At 41.8% G+C, this 21950-nt stretch overlaps 1 protein-coding gene across 3 annotated transcripts in view; it reads left to right on the plus strand.

The window, feature by feature from the left end:
* The first annotated feature begins 795 nt into the window (after window positions 1–795).
* The window catches only part of Sfmbt2 (Scm like with four mbt domains 2), a 132553-nt gene continuing 111398 nt past the window's right edge, over window positions 796–21950 (plus strand). For 2 of the 3 annotated variants that reach the window (XM_042686143.1, XM_042686145.1), the window contains exons 1-4: window positions 796–849; window positions 2865–3000; window positions 9899–9993; window positions 12302–12542. In XM_042686143.1, coding sequence (XP_042542077.1) covers window positions 841–849; window positions 2865–3000; window positions 9899–9993; window positions 12302–12542 — 481 coding nt within the window. In that variant the 5' untranslated portion in view covers window positions 796–840. Of the gene's footprint in view, window positions 850–2864; window positions 3001–9898; window positions 9994–12301; window positions 12543–21950 lie in introns of those variants that run through there. The other variant, XM_042686144.1, reaches the window with a different exon arrangement.

Below are 21950 nucleotides of genomic sequence, written 5' to 3' on the forward strand. Positions count from 1 at the left end.
AAAAGATGGCATTTTGGTAGAATTATTTCCTCTGTGTTCTGTTGATTATACCTTTAAGTACCTCTTGAGCTCATTTCCTCGGTTCCTTCTTTACTTAGTACCAGCCCTCCCCTTTACTCAGCTTCCATCCAGCCTTGCTCTCCTCCTTCCATTCTACACTCTGCTACAGGATGTCTGCCTGCATCTTAAAGCATGGTGCTTACCTTTCCCTTGTGTGATCTGTGTGTGTGTGTGCCAACCCTAGGGCTTAAACTCAGTGCCTGGATGCTGCCCCTGAGCTTTTTCTGTTCTCTCAAGGCTAGTGCTCTACCACTTGAGCCACAGCTCCACTTCCAGCTTTTTGATGGTTAATTGGAGCCCAGGCTGGCTTTGAACACCATGGTCCTCAGATTTTAGCCTCCTGAGTAGCCACCAGTGTCTGGCCCTTGTATGATTTTAAGCAATCTGAAGGATCCATTTTTAACCTCAGACCCTGCCCTTTTGCTCATGGATCTCTGGTTTTCTGAGACAGCCTCAATTTAATTTTTTTTGCATCACTGATGCTGACTTGTGCCATTCAGACCATATGTCCTCATTTTTGCTGTAGTAAATACTGTCATCTGTGCTCAGAGTGTGTTGGGTGAATGAAAGAGAGTCTTTTTTTTTCAGGTTTATGTCTTTGAATGTCATCCTACTTCGTTATTCATGAACTTATCTTCCCAGTGGCAAGATGCTTAGATTTGTGGTTAATGAACCAGTCAAGGTGTTTTTATAAAAAAATGTATAATTTCTTTTCTTATTTTGTATCTGGATCGAGAAATAGCTTTGTACCTCCACACTGTGTCTGGCATAATACTTTACATGCAACAGGTAGGTAGTCAAATTAGTGCTGAGCCACCTTCCTGTGCTGGGTACCTGATCCATTTCTATTTTTCCTTGGTTGCTTTTTTTTTGACTTTTTTTTTATTGTGAAAATACTGTACAGAGGGGTTACAATTACACGGGCAAGATAATGAGTACATTTCTTATCAAGCATTGTAGCCTCCTCCTTTGTTTCCCCTTCCCATACCTTCCTATCCTCCCCCCACCCCCCCAATCCTCCCCGCCCCCCCAACCAAAGTTGTAAAGTTCATTTTTGACATAATGGCTTGTACATCTCATTGTTGCAGTGGGTCCACCTGTATCCCTATTTAACGATTTGTTCCCCCCCACCCCCAAATTATACCAGCATCAAATACAGTGAAAGCATGGGTTATACTGTGGGGGAGGGACATACAAAGCAACAAAGAAATAATCTTATAGAAACAATCGCATGAAAGAAAAAAAATTGAATATATATCTTAGGGTTCATTTCCCTAGCATCAACTTATCTGACCTTTTCTGCTTGACTCAGACATATACTAGATATTGCAAATAAGGGAAACCATGGGACCTATGTTTCTTTGGGCCTGGCTTACTTCACTTAATATAATTTTTAACACACCTTTCCATTTCCTAACAAATGGGGCAATGTCATTCTTTCTGATGGAGGCATAGAATTCCATTGGGTATATTCCTTGTTGGCTTTTGGCAACCCTTTTCAACCCTTACTGTGGCACAGCACAAATGACTAACAATCTTTTATGAACCTTCAATTTGGACAAAATTCCCCAGTGTTTGCTATGAAGGGTAATTAAATGTCACCAAAGAGGTAGAGGTCTGCATGTGTGTGTGTATTTTAAGATAATTTACCACTATGTGAGCCACACAATATTCAGTTGATAAGTTGATATATATATATATATATATATATGCTTGTCATATATATATATATATGTATATATATATATACATATATATATATACCATATTATTTCTTCTCTTCATCTGTCCTTGCTATTTATTTATTTTTTATTTTTTGGATTGATAGTAGGGCTTGAACTCAGGGCCTGGGTACTGTCTCCTAGCTTTTTTTTTTTGTTCAAGGTTGGCATTCTACCACTTGAACTATTTCTCCACTTCTGGCTGTGAGTGTGTGTGTGTGTGTGTGTGTGTGTGTGTGTGTGTAGTTAATTAGAGATAAAAGTCTTACAGGCTTTTTTGCCCAGGCTGGTTTTGAACCATGATCCTTAGATATCAGCCTCCCGAGTAGCTTAGATTACAGGAATGAGCCACTCACACTCAGTTCTGTGCTTGCTCTTTGTGGACTTAAACTTTTTCAAGCTTGTAAAATGAGAGAGACAATGAAATAAGTGGAAGACTTCACACCACCACAGGGACAGGGAGTGGCTGATAGTTGGCAGTCTCATGGGCTCCCACATAAGCCTCCTGGGAGAACCACCAGGAATTTTCAACCCTTCTCCCAGTCATATGAGAAAGTAAGTGGAGAAGGGCAGTGTGTTGTGGGAGAAGTCTTCTAATCCATAAAGCACACAAGTGTGGAGACTGTCACTGGTTTGGGTACTAGTTCACCCATGATGCATAAGGGCTTCTTCCGCAATCAAGATACCAAGTGTTGGTATCTGTGCAGGAGGGGTGCTGAGGTTGAAGGGGGCTTGCTCCTTCTCAGCATGGAGAGAGAGACAGAAGGGCTTTGTCCCATGTAACCATGGTGACTGAGATTTAATTTCTACTTACCCTGGAAAATGATGTCCATATCGGTGGCATTGTCGACCTTGAGAAAGTTTCTGCTTTTGCTGTGCAATGACCTTGGTTGTTGACCTTGCATAGAGATGCACTTGTCTTTATTCCTGGTATTTTCTATCGCCAACATTACCTTTTGCTTAAATGCTATACTGAATTGATAGCAACTCTTTGAGAGCATAATGTTACTACGGGAAAGCTTAGAAATGAGTGTATATGGCTTCATATTATTCAAGTGCTCTCGTGTTTACTCTTGGCTGCAGGATGAATTAAGGGAAGAAGATAGTCACTTCTCAGACATGGAGAGCAGTCGGTCCATTTTCAACATGCAAGATTCTTCATCTTCATCTTTGGAAAAGCATGTCAGCTCAGCCAATGGAAATGGAGATCTTGATTCAGGTATGACTTTGCTTGCTTAGTTCTTCTGGACGTAGAAATGTTCAGGAAACAGTGGAGTGTTTTTTACTCGACCTCACATACTGCCTATTCCTGGGATTTGCTGTTTTGTCTAAGCAATGTGTGTGCCTGTATCACGGCTTGGCTGGTGTTCTATCACTTGGGGCAATGCCTCCAGAACTGCTTTTTTTTGCTTATTATTTTGATGACAGTGTTCCAGGGATTTTTTTTTTTTTTTATGCCCACACTGGCTTTAACCTCCATCCTCTGGATCTCAGCCTACTGAGTAGCTTGGATTACAGATGTGAACCACTGGCCTGTATTTCTGAACTATGCCATGCACATAGTCCATGACTATTATCATTTTCAATGATGTGTTTTCAGAATGGTCTAAAAGCCAGTTATGTCTTATTATTAGCCTTCCATTTTCATGCAGCTGCAATATATCTCTGTAGCTTAAGTCGATTGTGAAATTCGTTGATGATAATCTGCTGTCAGGAAATTGTTTGTCCTGACGTTTCCTTGAGAACGAGTTCATAGGTGGAAAGTTTGAGACGGAGAATATTATCCCCTGGGGGATTTTACGCCACAGCCCATCAGGTTCTCACCTGGAGACTTGTTCTGTGCTTTTGTATGGTAGATGGTCCACTCTTTCTAACTAAGTCTAAATTATCCTTATGACCCAGGTTTGTTTCCAGCAATGTGATTCATCTGTCTCCTCTCCTTAGAATTTGCATACGTTTTCCTGTGGCCAGGAGACTGTTGGGATGGGGCTTATTTTGTTTAGTCCTTCAGTCATTTATTTTTATGATGCTGGGGTTTGACTTCAGGATCTTGACCTTGCATGGCAGGCAGTCTACTGTTGAGTTACACCTCTAACCCTTCTTTGTATTGGTTAGTTTTGAGATAGGGACTTCATGCCATGGCATGTGACTGGACTGCAGTCTATTTTTAGCTTACTATCTGTGACACTGTGCCCAGCTTCTTCTGTGTAGACTGTTTTAAGGGGCTGACACGATCCTCCCAATTTCAGCCTTCTGGGAAGCTAGTATTACAGGTGTATCCTGTCATGTTCACCTGTGGGTTGAGAAATGGTCTTATGAACTGTTCTGCCCAGGCTGGCCTCAGACTGTGATCCATTCATTCTTAGCCTCCCAGGACGTGAACAATCTGGTGCCCAGAATATGGGGCTAGAAATGGTTGAGCAGGCTTTAAAGCTTCGCTTCGTTCTCAAAATCCACATCTTCCAGATTTAAGCATTTGAACTATTGACCACATGATCACGTATGATTCTTCGAGTTGTCTATTATTATTTTCTTCACTTGTTGGCATATAAAATATTTCCAGTTCTGGAATCAGTTTTTGGATATTTGGTTCTGGGGTCTACCAGGAGCCATGCAGACAGAGACTGAATGCTCAGGGTCTTTTCCTGGAAGAGACTTCAGGATCAACTGTCCAAGAGAAGGAAAATTTAGTGTTCTTTAGTGGATTCTCTATGGTTTTGAGAATTACGAATGACCATGTCCGTGTGTGAGTTCGGACAGATCCTCAATATTTTTAATTCTTTATATGTATTTACTCTCTTAACTCTACTTTATTTTTTTTGTTCTGGTCCTGGGACTTGAACTTAGGGTCTAAGAGCTCTAACTTAGCATTTTATGCTTAAGTCCAGAGCTCTATGACTTGAGCAAAAGCTCTCACTTTTGGCTTTTGGCTGGTGAATCAGACTTAAGAATCTCACAGACTTTCCTACCTGGGCTGGTTTGAACCATGGTCCTCAGATCTCAGCTAGGATTATAAGCATGAGTCAGCAGCACCCAGCTTGGTTTTTTTTTTTTTTTTTTATTTTTTTTCCCCTACCATCCCCCCCCTCCCTCCCTTCCCCGAGGTTCTTTTTTTTTTGATTGTGATTAAATGATTACATAATTTCAAAGTCACAAGTTCATTCTAACTTCCCTGGAGCAAATTGTCTACCACAGTCTATAATATATAACAGTGTTCACATGTTATATACCATGTTTGTGATCAGCAGCATGGGGATATTTAGTAGTGGTTCAACCAGATGAGCGGGAGTTCTTTGCCAGCTTGTTTTTTATGGTCATTCCTCCACCCCCGAGTGGTGGGGACAGTCATGCAGATCTTTGTGCTCTGATGAGATGATGAGATGATTGTTCTGGCCTCTGGTGTCTTCAGTGTGAGTTGGACCTCCAGGGTGGCCGATGGCTTGAGTTGCTTTGTGAGTTATTTACACTGGTATTCACAATTGCACAATTTTCTACTCCTTAGGATAGTATGAACTCTGAATGTTAGTATTGAAAAGAAGATCTAATCCTTTCTTCCTGTCTCTTCCTGCATTTAGAAAGCACTTAGAAGCTGGTCACTCACTGGTGGTGGCTCATGCCTATAATCCTAGCTACTGGGGTTCAAAGCCAGCCCGGGCAAGAAAGAAATGGAAATGGAGCAGTGGTGCAAAATGGTTGAATACTGTCTTTGAGCACAAAAGTTCAGGGACAACATGCAGGCCTGGTGTTCAAGCCCCAGATTGGCAAAAACAAACAAATAAAAATGAAAAAAAAAATCCAACCAACCCTCCCCCCACAACAAAATGAAATAAAACGCCTACCTAGTACATAAGAATGCCTACTCAACACTGGGCACCGGTGGCTCAGGCCTGTCGTCCTAGCTACGCAGGAAGCTGAGATCTGAGGATTGCAGTTCAAAGCCAGCCCGGGCAGGAAAAGCTATGAAACTCTTCCTCCAATAAACCACCAGAAAACTGGAAGTGGCACTGTGGCTCAAGTGGTAGAGCGCTAGCCTTCGGCTGAAGAGCTGAGAGGTGGCGCTCAGGCCCAGGGTTCAAGCCCTATGACTGACCAAAAAAAAAGAAAAAGAAAAAAAAGAATGCTTATTATCCAGCAATTTTACCTGCCCATTCCCACTATCATTAAATAGTGGCTATAGGATTTAATATTCAGCCTTGCAAAATCAGTGTCATTTCAGATTAGAAAGTGGTGAAACCCAAGGTTTACCCAAGAGAAAGCATGAGTTTGTTTATAGCGTATTTCACATGGGCTCCAGCTTTTAATAAGGTATTTTCTTTGAATGTTTATTACAGATCCACAGTGGATCACTGCGGCTCACAAGCACTCCAGCTTTCTTTCAAAACTGTGAAGTTTTCTTAGCATCTTTTCACAGTCAGGTTTCATGACGTCACAAGGGAAGTGCCTCCCAGTGGCTCAATTTATGGCAGAGGAAGATTGTCAGAGTTTCCTTGATAAAATGTTTATGGGTTTAAGAGGCTTATGAATCAGCTGTAAATATTTGCTCTGGGTTTATGGGACCTCTCCTCATAACATTGTGTGTGTTTATCTAATGCTCATTGAAATGTCTTTAGAGAATCGACTGCCTGGGGCTCCTAGGCCCAGAGAAGATTGTATGTGACACAGTATTTTGTAGATGGCTTTATTGTTCAAACAATGCAGTTCAAGTCACCAGTGGCCAGGCATACAGTTTTTCTTTTTCAAATTCCATTTTGTGTATGACTTTTGGGGGTACTTTATAAAGTCTTTCTTTAGGCCAAAGAAGTAATGACCAAAGTTAATGTCTTTCTGATTCCACTGGGGAGATACTGGGAGCTGTCTGATTTTTGTCTTGTCAAGCTGACTGAATAAATAAATGAGCCCCAAAGGAGACAGAGCTCGTTATTTTGGGGCGGGGACTGGAAATGTCGTTTGTAGTGGATTGAACTTTGGTTGAAACAACTTTTGATGAAATTACAAATAGTGTGAATTAGAATTTTACGAGGAATACAGAGCTACAACAAAAAGTCTCAGAGTCTCAGATTGAGGCCCTGTCCCCCCTCTCCTTATGGGCCATGGCGATGAGGACTGGGGCCTCTAAACTGAGGTATTAAGAGCAGCAGGCAGGGTCAGATGGCTCAGCCTAGATGTGAGTGAACATTCTTTGGGGTGAAGGAGTGACTTGCCCAGGACCAGCTCCCATTCATTTTCAACAGCTGACATTCTCAGGAGGCTGCTGTGTGTCGCTTCTTGCCTTGTCAGGCCAACGGCTGAGTTTCCTGCCTAGGTCTTCTTCCAGCTTAGCTTCTCTTCTTCATCATCCACAGACTCTAGGGACTCTGCCCTCTCTTATCCTCTTCATGGTGGGTACTTAGATGATGGGTTCTGCCCCTGGCTGTGTGTCTGGCTGAAGGATATTGGAATGCTTCCTAGCATAGAGTGACAGATGCACCAGGCTTGGTGGCCTGTCATCCCAGGTAGACAGAAGGTAGAGGTGGTGGTGGAGTTTCTGAGTTCTGATAGTAAGCTCAAGAGCCGTGATTACTAAGAGCTCAGCTCTGCAGCCCACCCTCCACTGAGACTATTGCAGTAACATTGAGTCCCTCACCTTTCTGAGCTCCTGGTAGCTCTTCTGGGGGTGTCCATCTGTCGTGTTTCTTGGAAGGTCTGTGAGGCTGTGTGTGGCGCTCTTGGCAGAGTGCAGACCTCAAATCTTATGATGATGTCTGGTTCTGACTGTGGGGTCCGTGGGAAGACAGGGTGTGAGCCAGATGCGTGGCTGAGAAGAAGTTCTGGACAGGATCTGCACTAGGCTCCAGTCCTCCTTTGCCGTTTTGGCAAAGGCCCAGTGCTCACATCATGCCTCTCACCAGTGGATCAGACAGCAGCTATGCTGAGAGATGTCCAGATGTGCTGCTTAGGGACAAAGTAACACAGGGCTGACAGCTGCCGCCTGGTGTGTATTTTAGAATATGACTGTATTTGCTTTGGGTGGCTTCCCTGTGTCCATGCAAGTCAAAACCCTACCATCATTTATCATTAGCTAGGGGATTAGGATCCACCATTAACTTTATTAATTAGTTATTAATTAATTAGGTACTGTTGCTTAAGCTTTTGAACTCAAGGCTAGACATAGCTCCACTTTTGCTTTTTGGCATTTAGTTGGAGATAAGAGACTCACAGACTTTCCTGCCCTGGCTTGCTTTGAACCTCAATCCTAAAATATTAGCTTCCTGAGTAGCTAGGATTACAGACCTGAGCCACTGATGCCTGGCTCTCCCATTAACTTCTTTTAAGAAGCCTGCTTGTTGTTGAAAGGCCCGAGTCCGTGAAAGTGGCCTTTCCTCCTTATCTCTTGGCTGTTTGATTATGTCATTTTATTGGAGTAACATTTGAGAAGCAGTTCTAAGGAACTTTGATTATATAAAGCAATAGTTATGGTTCTGGCCTTTGACTTAGCATTCTAAATTTTTAAAAAACTACCCCTTTCTATCCAGTGCCAGGACCCTGCCGAGGATATTTAAAAATCCCTAGTAGAAAAAAAAAAATCTAGAACCTTCTTACTTAGACCCTCAATCCCTGCTAGCCCTGGGACATTGGACAGGTGTGCCACTTCTGTAACAACCACAAGCTGGAAAGCCTCATTTCCTCATCACCAGTAAAATTGCCTCCTGCTTGGGAAAGACTCATGGGCGCAGTGGTACCATGCATTGAGCATTAATGAAAAGGAAGAGAATGTAAAATTTGAAGCTCCATTTGCATGTTCAGGCAGCTCTTCCTGCCGTGGATTCTCCTGTGTGGTAGCCTGTGGTGGAGAGGTTAAAATAACATGTGCATTTCTTAACTCTTCTACTAGAAATGATAATGCCACCTGGATCTTAAAATACATTAATTAGTGCTCTCCAGTTATGCATATGGTATCTTAAGGCATAGCCATAGTGTCTTTGGCAATCCCTTGATTTCCTTCAGAGACTTAGTTGCTGGGTCTTGCAGATTTAAAGTAGTTCTGATCTTTTATGAATTAATTTATTGTAAGCCGGGCTCACACCTGTAATCCTGGCTACTCAGGAGGCTGAGATCTGAGGATTGTGGTTCAAAGCCAGCCTGAGCAAGAAAGTTCGTGAGACTCTTATTTCCAATTAACTACCAGAAAACTGGAAATGGCTCAAGAGGTAGAGGGCTTGCCTTGAGCTGAAGAGCTAAAAGACAGCGCCCAGGCCCTGAGTTCAAGCCCCATGACCAACAAAAAAATTAATTTATTGTTATCATATAGGCAGTGTACAGAGCGATGATCATTACATGACTCAGGCAGTGAGTAGATTTCCTTTCATAGTGTCTTCTGTTCCCTCACTCTCTCCCAGTCCCTCCCTCCCATAGTTTTGATTTTTGAAGAGACATGTTGTACATTTGATTGGACTTCTCCTTGTTCCCTGTGACCAGAGAAACATATGTTCTTTTCTAGTGTGTTCTTCTGGTATGAGTGACCCTGACTGATCTTTCCTGTCAGGAGAGGGGACCAGGACAGGGCCAGGCAGGCAGCTGGTCTCTTTCTGTCACCAACTTGCAAGGTGGCCTCATGCCCCAGCAATCCTTCTGGCCCTCCATTTTTTCCCCTTCTAAAAGGGGAAAAAGGAACTTTTTCTGTTACTGTTTTGTAAAATCAAGTCCTTTGTGGCACTAGTAGTTAAAGATACTGTTTTATCATCTTTCATTAGGGTATGTATTCAGTAGGAAGATAGGTCGGGTACCTATGGGCATAGTGGTACAGACTCAGTTCCTGGAAGTACTCTTCTTCTGCTCCTCTGTCCTTCCCACAGGGTAGGGAGTCCGGGATGAAGGGCAAACGAATGCATTACTGTGCAACAAGTAGGGGCTTGAAATGAGTCTCTTTCATGTGTCCTGACCATCGATTTTTGGCAGGGTAGTCAAAGAAGCCTTCCACCTCTCTTACGAAGGTTTTGCAAAGCATTCTGCATGTTCTTCTAAGCCACTGAATTGATCTGTCTCTTCCATCAAGGATTCTCTGCACCCAGTTGAAGGCCAGTGCCTTTCTGTGCTTTGCCCTCTTACTGATTTTCTTTCTTTCTTTTAAATCTCTGCAGAGGAAGGCTCCAGCTTGGAGGAAATCGGCTTTAACTGGGGAGAATACCTGGAAGAGACAGGTGCAAGGGCAGCTCCTCATGCATCCTTCAAACACGTATGTAAAGTGGCTCACCTCTTTCAATCTTTGGGTAAGGAGGGAGGGGGAGGGCATCGGTAGGGTAAACCCATCAGAAGAAGGGAGCAAAGAAAAGATAAGGAAGTTTGATTTTTCCACTGGCAGCTGCAGATCAGGAGGACCACAGGTAAGGTTGATTCTAATAATTAAAAAAGACAGCAAACCAGGCAAGAAGATGCAATAGGTAATGTTTTCTTAGTGGCCATACTAAATATATTTGTGTGTGTGTGTATGTGTGTGTGTGTATACACACTATATATACTATATATATGCATACATAAGATATATAACATTATATTTATTATATAATATGTGACATTTATTGTGCAAGTACTGGGGCTTGAACTCAAGGCCTGGGAGCTGTCTCTTATCCAATCAAAGCTGGTGCCTTACTACTTGAACCACAGCTCCACTTCCAGTATTTTGATGGCTTATTGGAGACAAGTCTGACTGACTTTTTCTGTCAGGGTTAGCTTCAAAGCAGGATCTTCAGATCTTAGCCTCCTGAGTAGCTAGTGTATATTCTTATATTGAAATGATGTTTTAGTTTTGAAAGGACACAGGAATTTCATAATTATTTGTAGTTCAATGAGACAAATGAGAGAATAACCAGAAATAATTCTGAAACTACTTATATCTAATAAAAATCATTCTTACTAATATTAAGAATATTACACTACTAATGAGGATTATTCTAAATATTAACATTAATTTCTTTGGATAATGCAAATAATATGCTCACAAGAGGACAAGGCCTAGGAAATGAGAAAAAAAGAGTTCTTATCAGATTTTTGCTTAAAGTGAGACAATGGTACTATATAATCAGCAAAGAAAAGACAATTTTTGAGACCTCATTCTCAGTCAGGAATATTCTATTAATAAGTGAGAATGGAAATCTGAGAAATCTTTTTTTTTTTTCCTACCTGGGTAGGTTCCCCAGGGCAAAGATTCAGTCCAAGTTTCAAAAGAAACAGCTTCCTTAACTTCCCTTTGGCTCCCTGGCTGAGGAAGAGAGCTAGAACTTTTGATTCTTTATGTAATAAGACCTTTAATTCTTTCGGGAGGTCATGTTCTTTTGAGAAGGAATTTTAAGACCACGTAAACCTGTGTGTCCTCGTGAAGGTCAGGTTTTGGCACCTTTTGTGTAAGAGTTGATGGTGAATATGATTGGGGCTGGCTCATAAAAGCAAGAGCTAAATGAGAGAGCATAGCAGGCCCCAAGCCTTCCTGGCATGTCTCAGTGCAGGTGGTAGTTCTGTGAAAGCCATGGTTAACGGATGTCTGAAGGTAGTTGGTAGGAGATGAGTTGATAGTTTGCTGAAGGCTGTTTGGGAAAGAGACATTGGTTGACCACTTTCCCTTCCTTGGTGTGCAAAGAAGTCATTGTTTTCTTTCTTTGTAAATTCCCATTCTCAGATTCTCCATTTCCCCACTTCCCTTTCAACAGCACTAGATACCCCTGGGTTCTGAGCCATTATTTACCCACCATTATCTCTCCTGATGCCTTGGTCCTGTAGGGCAGTGTTGGCATCTTTCCTTGAGGAGTAGCATTCCCAGGTCTGTAAGGCATTTTTTATGTTTGGGTGGTACTAGAGTACCACCAGGTCCTTGTGCTTGCTCTTTTGGTGCTCTGCCACTTGAGCTACACTTCCATCCTAGCTTTTTACTGGTTATTTTGGAGATGGAGCCTTGTTGACTCTTCTGTCTGCACTAGCCTTCAATTGTGGTCCTCTGGATTTCAGTCTTCTGACTAATTAGGATTACAGAGATGAGCTAAGGACACCCGCTTGTATGTCAGCTTGAAAGGAAAAGTAGCATCAGGCACGGGGATAAGTACCACACTGGCCAAGTGTTTCTTTTAAGGACGTGCTGCTCAAGGACAGTACAAATATGAGCTTTGGAATGTTAAGACCCACCAGACTGCAAGATTTTTTTTCTTATTGTGGAAGGATCGAGGGAATTTATTTGCCCAGATTATCTGTCTAGGGCTGGATTTGAACAAGGATCCTTAGATCTCAGTTTCCTGAGTAGCTAGGATGACAGGTACAAGCCACTAGTACCTAGTGATCTGTTTTCTTTTTCTTTTCTTTTTTTCTCTGAATGTAACTTCTGGAAAATGTAGCAATATGTTTACAACTCTCATCATACTTTTCTTAGACAAATGCATGCTTGTATTATGGCAAGAGAAATAGTTTTCAAGTGCTCTCATTTTCAAGTAGTTCCCACCGTCTTTGGAAGTATGTGTCCAGTGGATTAAATGGTGTTTCTCTGTTTCTGATTTCTTAAGGTTGAAATTAGCATTCAGAGCAACTTCCAGCCAGGCATGAAGTTGGAGGTGGCCAACAAGAACAACCCGGATACGTACTGGGTGGCCACGATCATCACCACGTGCGGGCAGCTGCTGCTTCTGCGCTACTGTGGTTACGGGGAAGACCGCAGGGCTGACTTCTGGTGTGATGTGGTCATAGCAGACCTCCACCCTGTGGGGTGGTGCACACAGAACAACAAGGTCTTGATGCCGCCCGACGGTGAGCACCCTCTACCGAACGAAGTCCGGTGATCGTCCTTCAACAGGCCTGTATTCACTGTCATGTCAGAAAGGACATCCTAGAAAATTCTGAATGGGTTATTGCCAAGGTTGTCCAGTTCTTTAAAAATTCAGTCTTGGGCTTTCTTAAAAGCTGGAAAACATTGGAGCTGGGGGAAGTGGATTTATTTCTACTTTGCAGGCCTGTCCCTGACCGCTGAGCCAGCTATGGACCTATAGGTAGTGAACATATTGGAATTGAATCCTTCTATTGCTTTTGGCGGTTGGGAGAAGAAAGCTGATGAGATGCTTATGCATGAGATCTTGTTTTTTCCTCTCTGGTAGTTGAGTAGGTTGCTTTTCTTCACAGAAGCACCCCCTCAGATGTCGGCCTCCTGAGTAGTTAAGATTACAAGGCAGAGTGACTAGTACTTGGCTTTCTAATAAGTTTTAACATGTCTTGTTGGAGAGAGACCAGGAGAATCAGAAGCATTTAGAAAGCTGAAAGAGGAGAACTGACATCCCTTGGCCCATGGAGATGAGATCAATTTAGTTCTATAAACCCATGGTTCTATATTAGGGGGTGGTTTATGCCCCATGGACATCTGGTAATAGCTGGAAGCAGTTTGGGTTGGGCTCATGGTAGGAGGGAGTCACTGGTCCTAACACTCAGCGGGCCAAGTTAGGGATGCTATTATACTTTCCACAATGGATAGGATGACCCCACAACTAGGAACTACCCAGCTCAACCTGCCAGCCATGCTGAGGCTCAGAGATCCTATTGGAGAAAAAAATGGCTGTGGGATACAAAGACACTAAAGCTCATCTGGTTCTCACCATTTAAATGCTGAGATCGACCAAGTATTTGACTCTCAGCTCCCCATTCTCTGTTTCATTGTGAGGCCTTGGTAGCATTGTTATGTGACAGCATTGACAGCATTAGGTGCTCTGTCTTTCAAGCATGTGTCATATCCTTGTTCCTATTCAGCTGCCTGGTTTTCTCTGGAAATGACATGTATGGTTTTAGAAGTCACCAACAGCTGCCTTAGCATTTTAATTTTTTTGCCTTTTTTATTTAAATTTTAATTTTATTGTCAAGATGATGTGCATAGGGGTTACAGTTACATAAGTAAGGTAATGAGTACATTTCTCATCGAACTTCCTCTCCCTCAACTCTTTGTTTTTCTAACTGAAAGGAGGATCTGGTTTTTTATTTTTATTTTTCTCTTTAATAGTTTTTGTAATACATAGTTGATAGCTTACTAAGGAGAAAGAGGGTCAGGAAAAATGGCTGGCATTTTCAGAATTACATTTTTGTGACGGCTGTCAGGACTGAATCTATTGTCTTGGTTTTAGGTGACATCTTGGCCCTTTGTTGTCTCAGAAGAGAGCGAGAGAAGGGTTTTTGTTTTCATCTTTATGTCTTCTCAGTCCTGTTCTTGGGACTTGTTCCTCCACCTCCTCTTCCAGCTGTCCACTTTTTTGGATTGCCTACCTATATTCACATGATTGGGCCCTCAATGTGGATTGTATCCAAAAGTTTTTTTTTGTTGTTATTTTTTGTTTGGCTATTTCTAAAATGTAATTCAGATTTCTAAAATGTAATTCAGATGCCACAAAATTCATCTCTTGAAAATGTTCTATTCAGTTGGGTGCTGGTGGTTCATGCCTATAATCTTAGCTACTCAGGAGGCTGAGATCAGAGAATCATGGTTCGAAGCCAACCTGGATAAGAAAGACCGTGAGATTCTTATCTCCAATAAACCACTCAGAAAAAATGGGAAATGGTGCTATAACTCAAATGGTAGAGTGGGAGGTTTGAGAAAAACAAGCTCAGGGACAGTGCTCAGGCCCTGAGCTCAAGCACCAGAACAGGTACACACACATACACACACACACACATACACACACAAGTTCTATTCACTGACTTTTAGTATATGTACAAGGTGTGCAACTACTGTAACTGACACTAGAATGTTTTTATCACCCCAAACGATTCCTTAGTTTCCCCCTCCTACTTTTTGTTTCCATAGACTTTGCTATTCTGAGCATTTTACATATATGGAGTCTGGTGGCATTTGTTCTTTGGTGTTTTGTCTTTTTCGTTTAGTATAATATCCTTAAGGCTCATCCATATTGGCTCTTGTGTTAGGATTTTTTCTTTTTATAGGGCTGAGTAATATTCCTTATATGAGTCTACCATAATTTCTTTTTCCATCCATACAGTGTAGGGACAGTAAGCTCCATGCTGTGAGCTTGCTTGCCTGTGTTCCCCAGTGTGAGCACACACTGCCTGACTCTTCAGAGTTCTCAATAAGGTTGGTGAGTGATTGAGAAATTTACTGAAGGAAGCTGGAATTCTGCTTAAAGATTGTTCAGACATCATTAGTGTCACTAGGGCAATGATTGTGTTGTCTCTCTTAACCTTTCTTCCTTGCATTTCGAGTTAGTATAGCCCGTGTTTTTCTATCTAGCAATATAAGCCTTTATTCCCTCCTTGTTCGTGGAAGGGTACTGTTTGGGTGAGCCCTGGAGAATGGTTGTTAGGATGCTAATGCTTTATCTCAACTCCCAGTTCTGCATATACAAATTCTAGGGCATGTGAGTAAGTAGAGGCAGCTTTGAGCAGAGAAATGCACTGTGGTTTTTTTTGGGTAATTTCTACTCCAACTCCCCCAGACCCAGGCAAATGACATTTTCAGATCTTGCTTTGAATTTAAACTGACACTGAGGTGAGAAGACTCAATGTAACATTTGATTATGTCATTTTCCTATGTGTTCTGATCTGTCTTAAAGTCATTCTGGATGGATGCATTGTATTGCTGGAGTACTGGGGAATACCAGTTCTAGTTAGAGAATTAGATCCTTTCCCTCCAGCTCCGCAGACCTTGGCAAGGTACACATGTTCTGCTCATAGGAGGGGCCAGGCATATGGGGGGTCCACCAAGGGGCCCCTTGAGAATCAGGATCTCTGTCTGGGGCCCTGTTCTGTCTATGGCTGTGCTTTCATTGTCCCATGTGTGACTCTTAGTCTGACACTTGAGGAGTTAAATACCCTTCAGTTAGAAGCTACTCTAGTTAGGGGTTTTAGGGAGATGTTCCAGAAATTCTAATACAGCAGTCCAAGAGCTTGTGGATTTGTGGATCCTGCTGTTACCCGAGAGAAGAGGCTTAGTTGATTCATCAGCTCCTAGCTCACACTTGGAAGAAAAACGTGGCCATAGTCACAGTTTCAGAACCCATCAAGTTTGAGTCAGTCCCACAGGCTGGGCTATTAGCCAAGACATAGCGCCTGTGAGATAATAAGTTCAGAATGAAAAATGGGAAAATGCCTAGAAAAGGGAGCCCATTAACATGACAGAAAGATCTGAAGTCTGTTCAGCAGTAAGTGACCCTAAATTGAGGATTTCTCTAGTGCTGGTGTATAAAGAACTTGAAAGAATTTATAGGTAATCAATATGACTTAGAAATCTTTAGTACAGAGAACAAAGTCAGGAAATCTCAGGGTCATGGGGCAAGAGGTCTTATTGATTGCTGGAGGATGGGATAATTATTGCTTTGTAACCAAAGGCAAGCAGTGGTTGTTCCAAAGGGACTCAGAATCTATGGTAGGAATGGGGGAGTTGTGTTGGTGTGATTTTTCTTAGAGAGCTAAGAGAGTTGTGAATTCTACAACTGTACCTGGCTCATCTTTGTTGTAGTTGAAGTTGAACAGCATTGGAGAATATTTACATGACACTAAAGTTTCTGTCTGAGAAAGTCTGTGGTAACAGAGATCTTCTGGATTTCCAGGAACCAAAATGACGTAAACCAAGGGACACTGGGTCTAGAGCAGAGATCTGAGACTCTTATTTCCACCATTAATTTAGCTTCCTAGGGTAAGAACTCACTGCTCCCCAGAATTCTCACCTTTGAAACAGTAGTCATGGTATATGACCTCTGAAGAGCCTTCTAATGTGAAATTCTGTGGTTTTTGGGTAATGGGATTTGATTTAGAAATAGGATCTATCCATGCAAATCAAGAATCTGTCCTAAGCACTAATCATAGGGGTCAAGTAGGTGTCCATGATGCTGTTGGGATTGGCAGAGCTTTAATGGATTGGAGGACATATTAACTAGGATAGCAGATTATTCTGAGTGCCTGGGTAGGATTTGTCTCAGTCAGGAATTAGCATCTCTGGTCCCTATCTGAAACAGAGAGAAAGGAGTATTCTCTGTCCAAGACTGAGTGGTCTGGAAGCTGAGTAGTGTATGTGAAAGACGTGCATGGGACATATCTATTGCCCTCTGTATCCCCTGGAAGAAGCAGGGAGGAGGGTGTCTTTCCCTGTTGGATGGAGACTGCAGCGCGGGGGTCCTTTGAATGCACCCAAAATAGTCTCCTGTCTTTTTCAGTTGTTTCAGTGACAGATGATCCTTTTATGGGGCACATAGAACTTCTTTACTGTTTTCATATTTTCCTGCCCCACTGTTTATTAATTTCAGCTGAGAATTAAGACTAGGCGTTGTGTTTCTGTTACACGTTACGAGGAAGGCAAGCCAGAAGTACAGCATTCCCACGTGTGTTACTATGATGGGATTCCATGAACAGAGCACCCCATTAATTAAGGACATTTTCAGAGAGACGGTTCAGTGGCCAGTTGGCTTCTCAGAGAATGGTGTTGGGAAGGGGGTAATCTTTCGTATGAAAAGCGTGAGGAAGCCTACATTAAAGCATCACTGAGTGCAAAGTTGCGGGGGGGGGCGGGTTGTGGCCCATGTTAGTGAAGCTAAACGTTTGGCCTTAGTAAATCAATAAAGTGAGGTTTATTCATAAGTGCATGCAAAGCTGGCAAAAGGCAGCCACCCAATAATTATTGTTTATGGTGATAATGGACAGAAATAATTTAATTCAGGGACAGTTGCATTGTTATTTATTGAGAAGTGGCAATATTCCCTTCTTGATGTCAGAGGCCAGGAGCTCTGGGCATTCTGGCTGGTGCCTACTGAGCCTCTGAAAGGACCCTCCTGCCTAGAACTTCAGGTAATGGGGGGTGGGGTGATCCGTATACAAATAAAAGCCCCATCGGTTTATAAATGGAGAGATAGTTAGGGGTGCTTTCCGCTGTCGCAGTAAAAGCATTGGAATTGCCATGCCTTAGGAATCAGTCTAATTTTTATTTTTTATTTTTATTTTATTTTTTGCTATTATTAACATTTCTGTAATTTGAATTGCAAACTCTGTAGTCTCGCCAGATTGACTCCATTTACCATTCAGGGGGTTGAATCACAATGACTGGAGTTAGTTAATATATAACGTATTTGAATAAAGGGATGTTTATTCATGAACAGTGAGGGGAAAGTGTGAAGATGGGCGTATGTTATGTGGGTGGGTCCTGCCAAATCCACCAGCCTGGCTCCAGGACTGGTTTTGGAAATGGTTGGTTTTCCTGTCGTTGATCCTAATGGAAGGGTTGCTGAGGATACGGTACACTGAACCCTAAACTTCTCAGACCACCGGCTCCACCCGTCCGTCCATCCATGCCCATTGTTTAACCATAGATTCTGAGAAGTGCCAGGTGGTGGTGCTTTATGAGCCTATCAAATTTTAAGATTAATGTTTTTTAAATGACATTTTAGTAATGCTAATGAGATTCAAACGGTCACACTGTTTCCTTTGGCTGTCTTCAATGGAAACTATGTGTTTATTAATAAGAAAATGTTGTAAATATTAAAACCCAATGGGTTTTTCACTGATCAGTAGGGAAGTAGGAAAAGAAGATTCCTTAAATGTTTATGTTTGTCTTGACATTTGCCATATACCACATACTTAATATATTTATTGCTGGTACTGGGGTTTGAATTCAGGGCCTTGAGCTCTTGTTTGTTTATTGTTTTTTTTTTTCTTTTTAAACTCAAGTCTGGAGCTCTACCACTTGAGCCCCACACTTCTACTTCTGGTTTACTTTTTTGTGGGTTAGTTTGGTGATAAAGAGTTCCATGGATTTGTCTATTCAGGCTAGCTGTGAACTGTGACCCTTAGATCTCAGCCTCCTGAGTTGCTAGGATGACAGGCATAAGCCACTGGTGCCTGACTGTTTTTCATTTTCTTGCAAAAACAAATCTTATAAACCAACAAATAAACCAATCTTATTATGTTTGTGCAGTAGTCCCCTCAATACTAGTATTTTTAGTGTGTGCCTCTATTATAGAGCTAGATAACTCCATTCGATTGTAACCTCAGTACAGTCCAGTGAAGTGAGTGACTGTGTATTGTGTACTTTTATTTTACATTTGAAGTGAACATGATTTCCAGGACAGGAGGTTGCATTTGATTTTAAGCTAAGGGCGGCTAGTCCCCGCCCTGACATCAATCTTTAGATAATCATAAGGATAGAAAGGGCCATCAGTCAATATTTGATCATGGATTAAACTACATTAGTAACATCTGATGTTAGAACAGGCAGACCTGCAACCTTCCTTGTGGAACTGGCTTCCTGCGATCCTGAACAATCATGTAGAAAGCTGCTTGCCCTGAATGTTCTTTCCAGTGTGTCTCTTTTTCAGTGGCAAATACAGGGAAGAGCTTTGGTCTGGAACTTCTTTGTGGAATGGTAATCATGAAATTATGCAAAGTTATGTAAATGGTATCAGATGCTATTTGGGTTTTCCTGAGCTGCATGAAAACTGTTAAGTACAAAGCAGTGACTAGAAGATTTTCCTTTTTAGTGCTAGTCATAAATGAATTTATTCTCTCCTCCCTACTCCAGCAGCATATGTAATTTAAATCAAGCATGTGTTTGGTGTTGTGGATTGAGGCTATTGGTCCCATGTCTTTCCTTGGCCTGTGGTCTATACACCTTTTACTCGTTAACTCTTATTGTTTTCGTGTGTGTGTGTGTGTGTGTGTGTGTGTGTGTGTGTGTGTGTGTGTGTGTGTGTGTATGTGTGTGTGTGCCAGTACTGGGACTTGGACCCAGGTCCTAGGTGCTGCCCTTTAGCTCTTTGAATTCTTTAGGTGATTTCTGTGACTAAAACTTTATGTGAAAAAAATCTTGCTTTTTATCTAGATAATAGTTTGTCTGAGAGGAAGGCAAGGTAAATAAATTTCTTAGAATAAGGATGTAATGATTTGTGATTTATTTAAGTTCTTATTTTATTACTCATCTAAATATTACTAGATCTATTAACATAACACCCAGCCATGTGTCATAATTAAACTTAGTCATTTTGGCATGTTTTCAGCTTTCTGTCACATAAAAAATACTTGTTCTTACTGTAGGGGCTACTCGCTTAAAATTATTTTTAAGGAGATTTTGTACTAGCATTCATTAATTTCACGGGGTGGGGGCTTGTTGTGTCATTTCCATTGGTATATGCATGTAACACAGCCCACCAACCACACGCTTCCAATCATTCTCTCTCCTACCCTCTTCCTACTCCTTAAAACAAGCTAGCAGGTTTCATTGACCGTAGTCTCCTTCATTTACCTTCTGCATTCACCTTCCCCCTTCCACTAATAATCAAGTCCCCCTAGTGGAGCCTGTTGGACTTCACTGTGATTTACTTTTTGAGAGTTTAGTATATATTCATTGTACCACTTAGTTTTACCATAGTTTTCTACAGATGCATAGATTATATTTTAACTGGATCACCCCTATCTATTGCTTGCTTTCCCTATCCTCCCTAACACTGTAGTTTCAACAGCTTTCAATGAGATTCCTTATGCCCTCTTTGCATAAGGACATATTGTATATTAATATTAATCACCTTCCATCATTCTTTTTCCATCTTCTCATCCTCTCAAATACCTTTCCCCCCCAAATAGTCTCACAGTTATAATTATAGCTATCTACGTATCTATCTGTTTATCTCTGTCTATGTATCTATCTATCTATGTTTATGTACACACATATTTAATTAGACACTAATCTCTGGAAACATGGAGAATATCTTTTTTGTCTGGATAGGAACTTCTCTTCCTAAGACTTTTTTTCCCTTTTAAAACTTAAAAAAAGATTCTCTTAAAAGTTTTGTTCTGTGGAAATTTATAAGAAGTGCAGTCTGGCCTGCCACTGGAACCCCGAACCCTAGCTTCTATGGTGATCCTCCAGGGATTAAGCTCCAAGGCCACTGTGGCTTGCACTCTGCGGGTCTTCAGTAGTTCTGGAGGGTCTGGATCTGAGCTCTGTCCGGTGGGGGTGCTCATCCAGCGCTTCTGCTGTGAAGAGGCAGCCTGGGGTACTACTGACCACTGAGCTTCTACCTCACATGCTCCTCAGTGACTATTTCATATCCAGTATGAAAGGTAGTGCTCAGTGAGCACTTACCTAAGTTTAAATGGCTCATAAAACACTCTGGTGTTTTTTTTTGCTGGTGGTGCTGGGGTTTGAACTTAGGGCCTTGTACTTGGTTAGATAAATACTTTAACATTTGAGCCATCCCTCCCCCTACCCTTTTCTGTTTTAGTTTTTCTTTTAGGTAAGATCTAGGGGTTTTTACCAGGGACTCAGCCTCTGAGTAGCTGGGATTATGGATGTGTAGCAACATGCTCTGCATTTTTTTTTTTTTTTTTGTGATAGTCTGCCTAACTTAGTGCCAGGGTGGCCTCAAACTATGATCCTTTAATCTCTGCCTCCTAAATCATTGGGATTATGGAAGTAAGCCACGATGCCTACCTCGTCCCTCTAGTTACAAAAAAGGCCTGGTGAACCTTTTGTAATCTGAAGTAACCATTTTGGGTGGTGTTGCTAATTAAATCTATGATTTGTACTGCCTCCTGCATTTCTGAACTTCATGACCATAGTAAGTCCCCATGTGTAAACTGAGGATAAAGAGAGTGGCCTGCTATGAGTTAAATGGAATTTGTTCATTCAGAGCAGGGCTGACAATGTTGGTAGTATTAAGAAATGTGTGGGTTTTCATTCTTCATCCCTCTGGCTAAGTGTGGTATTCTCTTTACCTTTTAATTTTTTATAGGCCATACACAGGCATGGGAGCTGGCTCAACAGGTAGAGTACCAGCTTAGCAAGCACAAGGCCCTGAATTTATACCTTAGTACTGCCATAATAAATAAATGTACATATAAATAAGTAAATAGGGAAGTGAAGCCTTGTACAAGGGCCTCTGAGCTCTAATAGCAGCAACAGCACATAAAATTAATTTCTTCTGGTGTTTGCATGGCATGTACTGGGATGGCGCTCTGGCGTGTTTGTTTGTTTGTTTGTGCCAGTCTTGGAGTTTGAATTCAGGGCCTGGGAACTGTCCCCGAGCTTCTTTTTGTTCAAGGCTAGTGCTCTACCACTTTAGCCCTAGTGCCACTTCTGGCCTTTTCTGTATAGTTTATTGGAGATGAGAGTCTGATAGACTCTCCTGCTTGGGTTGACTTCAAACCATGATCTTCAAATCTCAGCCTCCTAAATAGCTAGGG

The sequence above is a fragment of the Dipodomys spectabilis genome, unplaced genomic scaffold (genome assembly GCF_019054845.1).
Source record: "Dipodomys spectabilis isolate Male_0828 unplaced genomic scaffold, ASM1905484v1 ptg000096l, whole genome shotgun sequence".
NCBI classification, from domain to species: Eukaryota; Metazoa; Chordata; class Mammalia; order Rodentia; family Heteromyidae; genus Dipodomys; species Dipodomys spectabilis.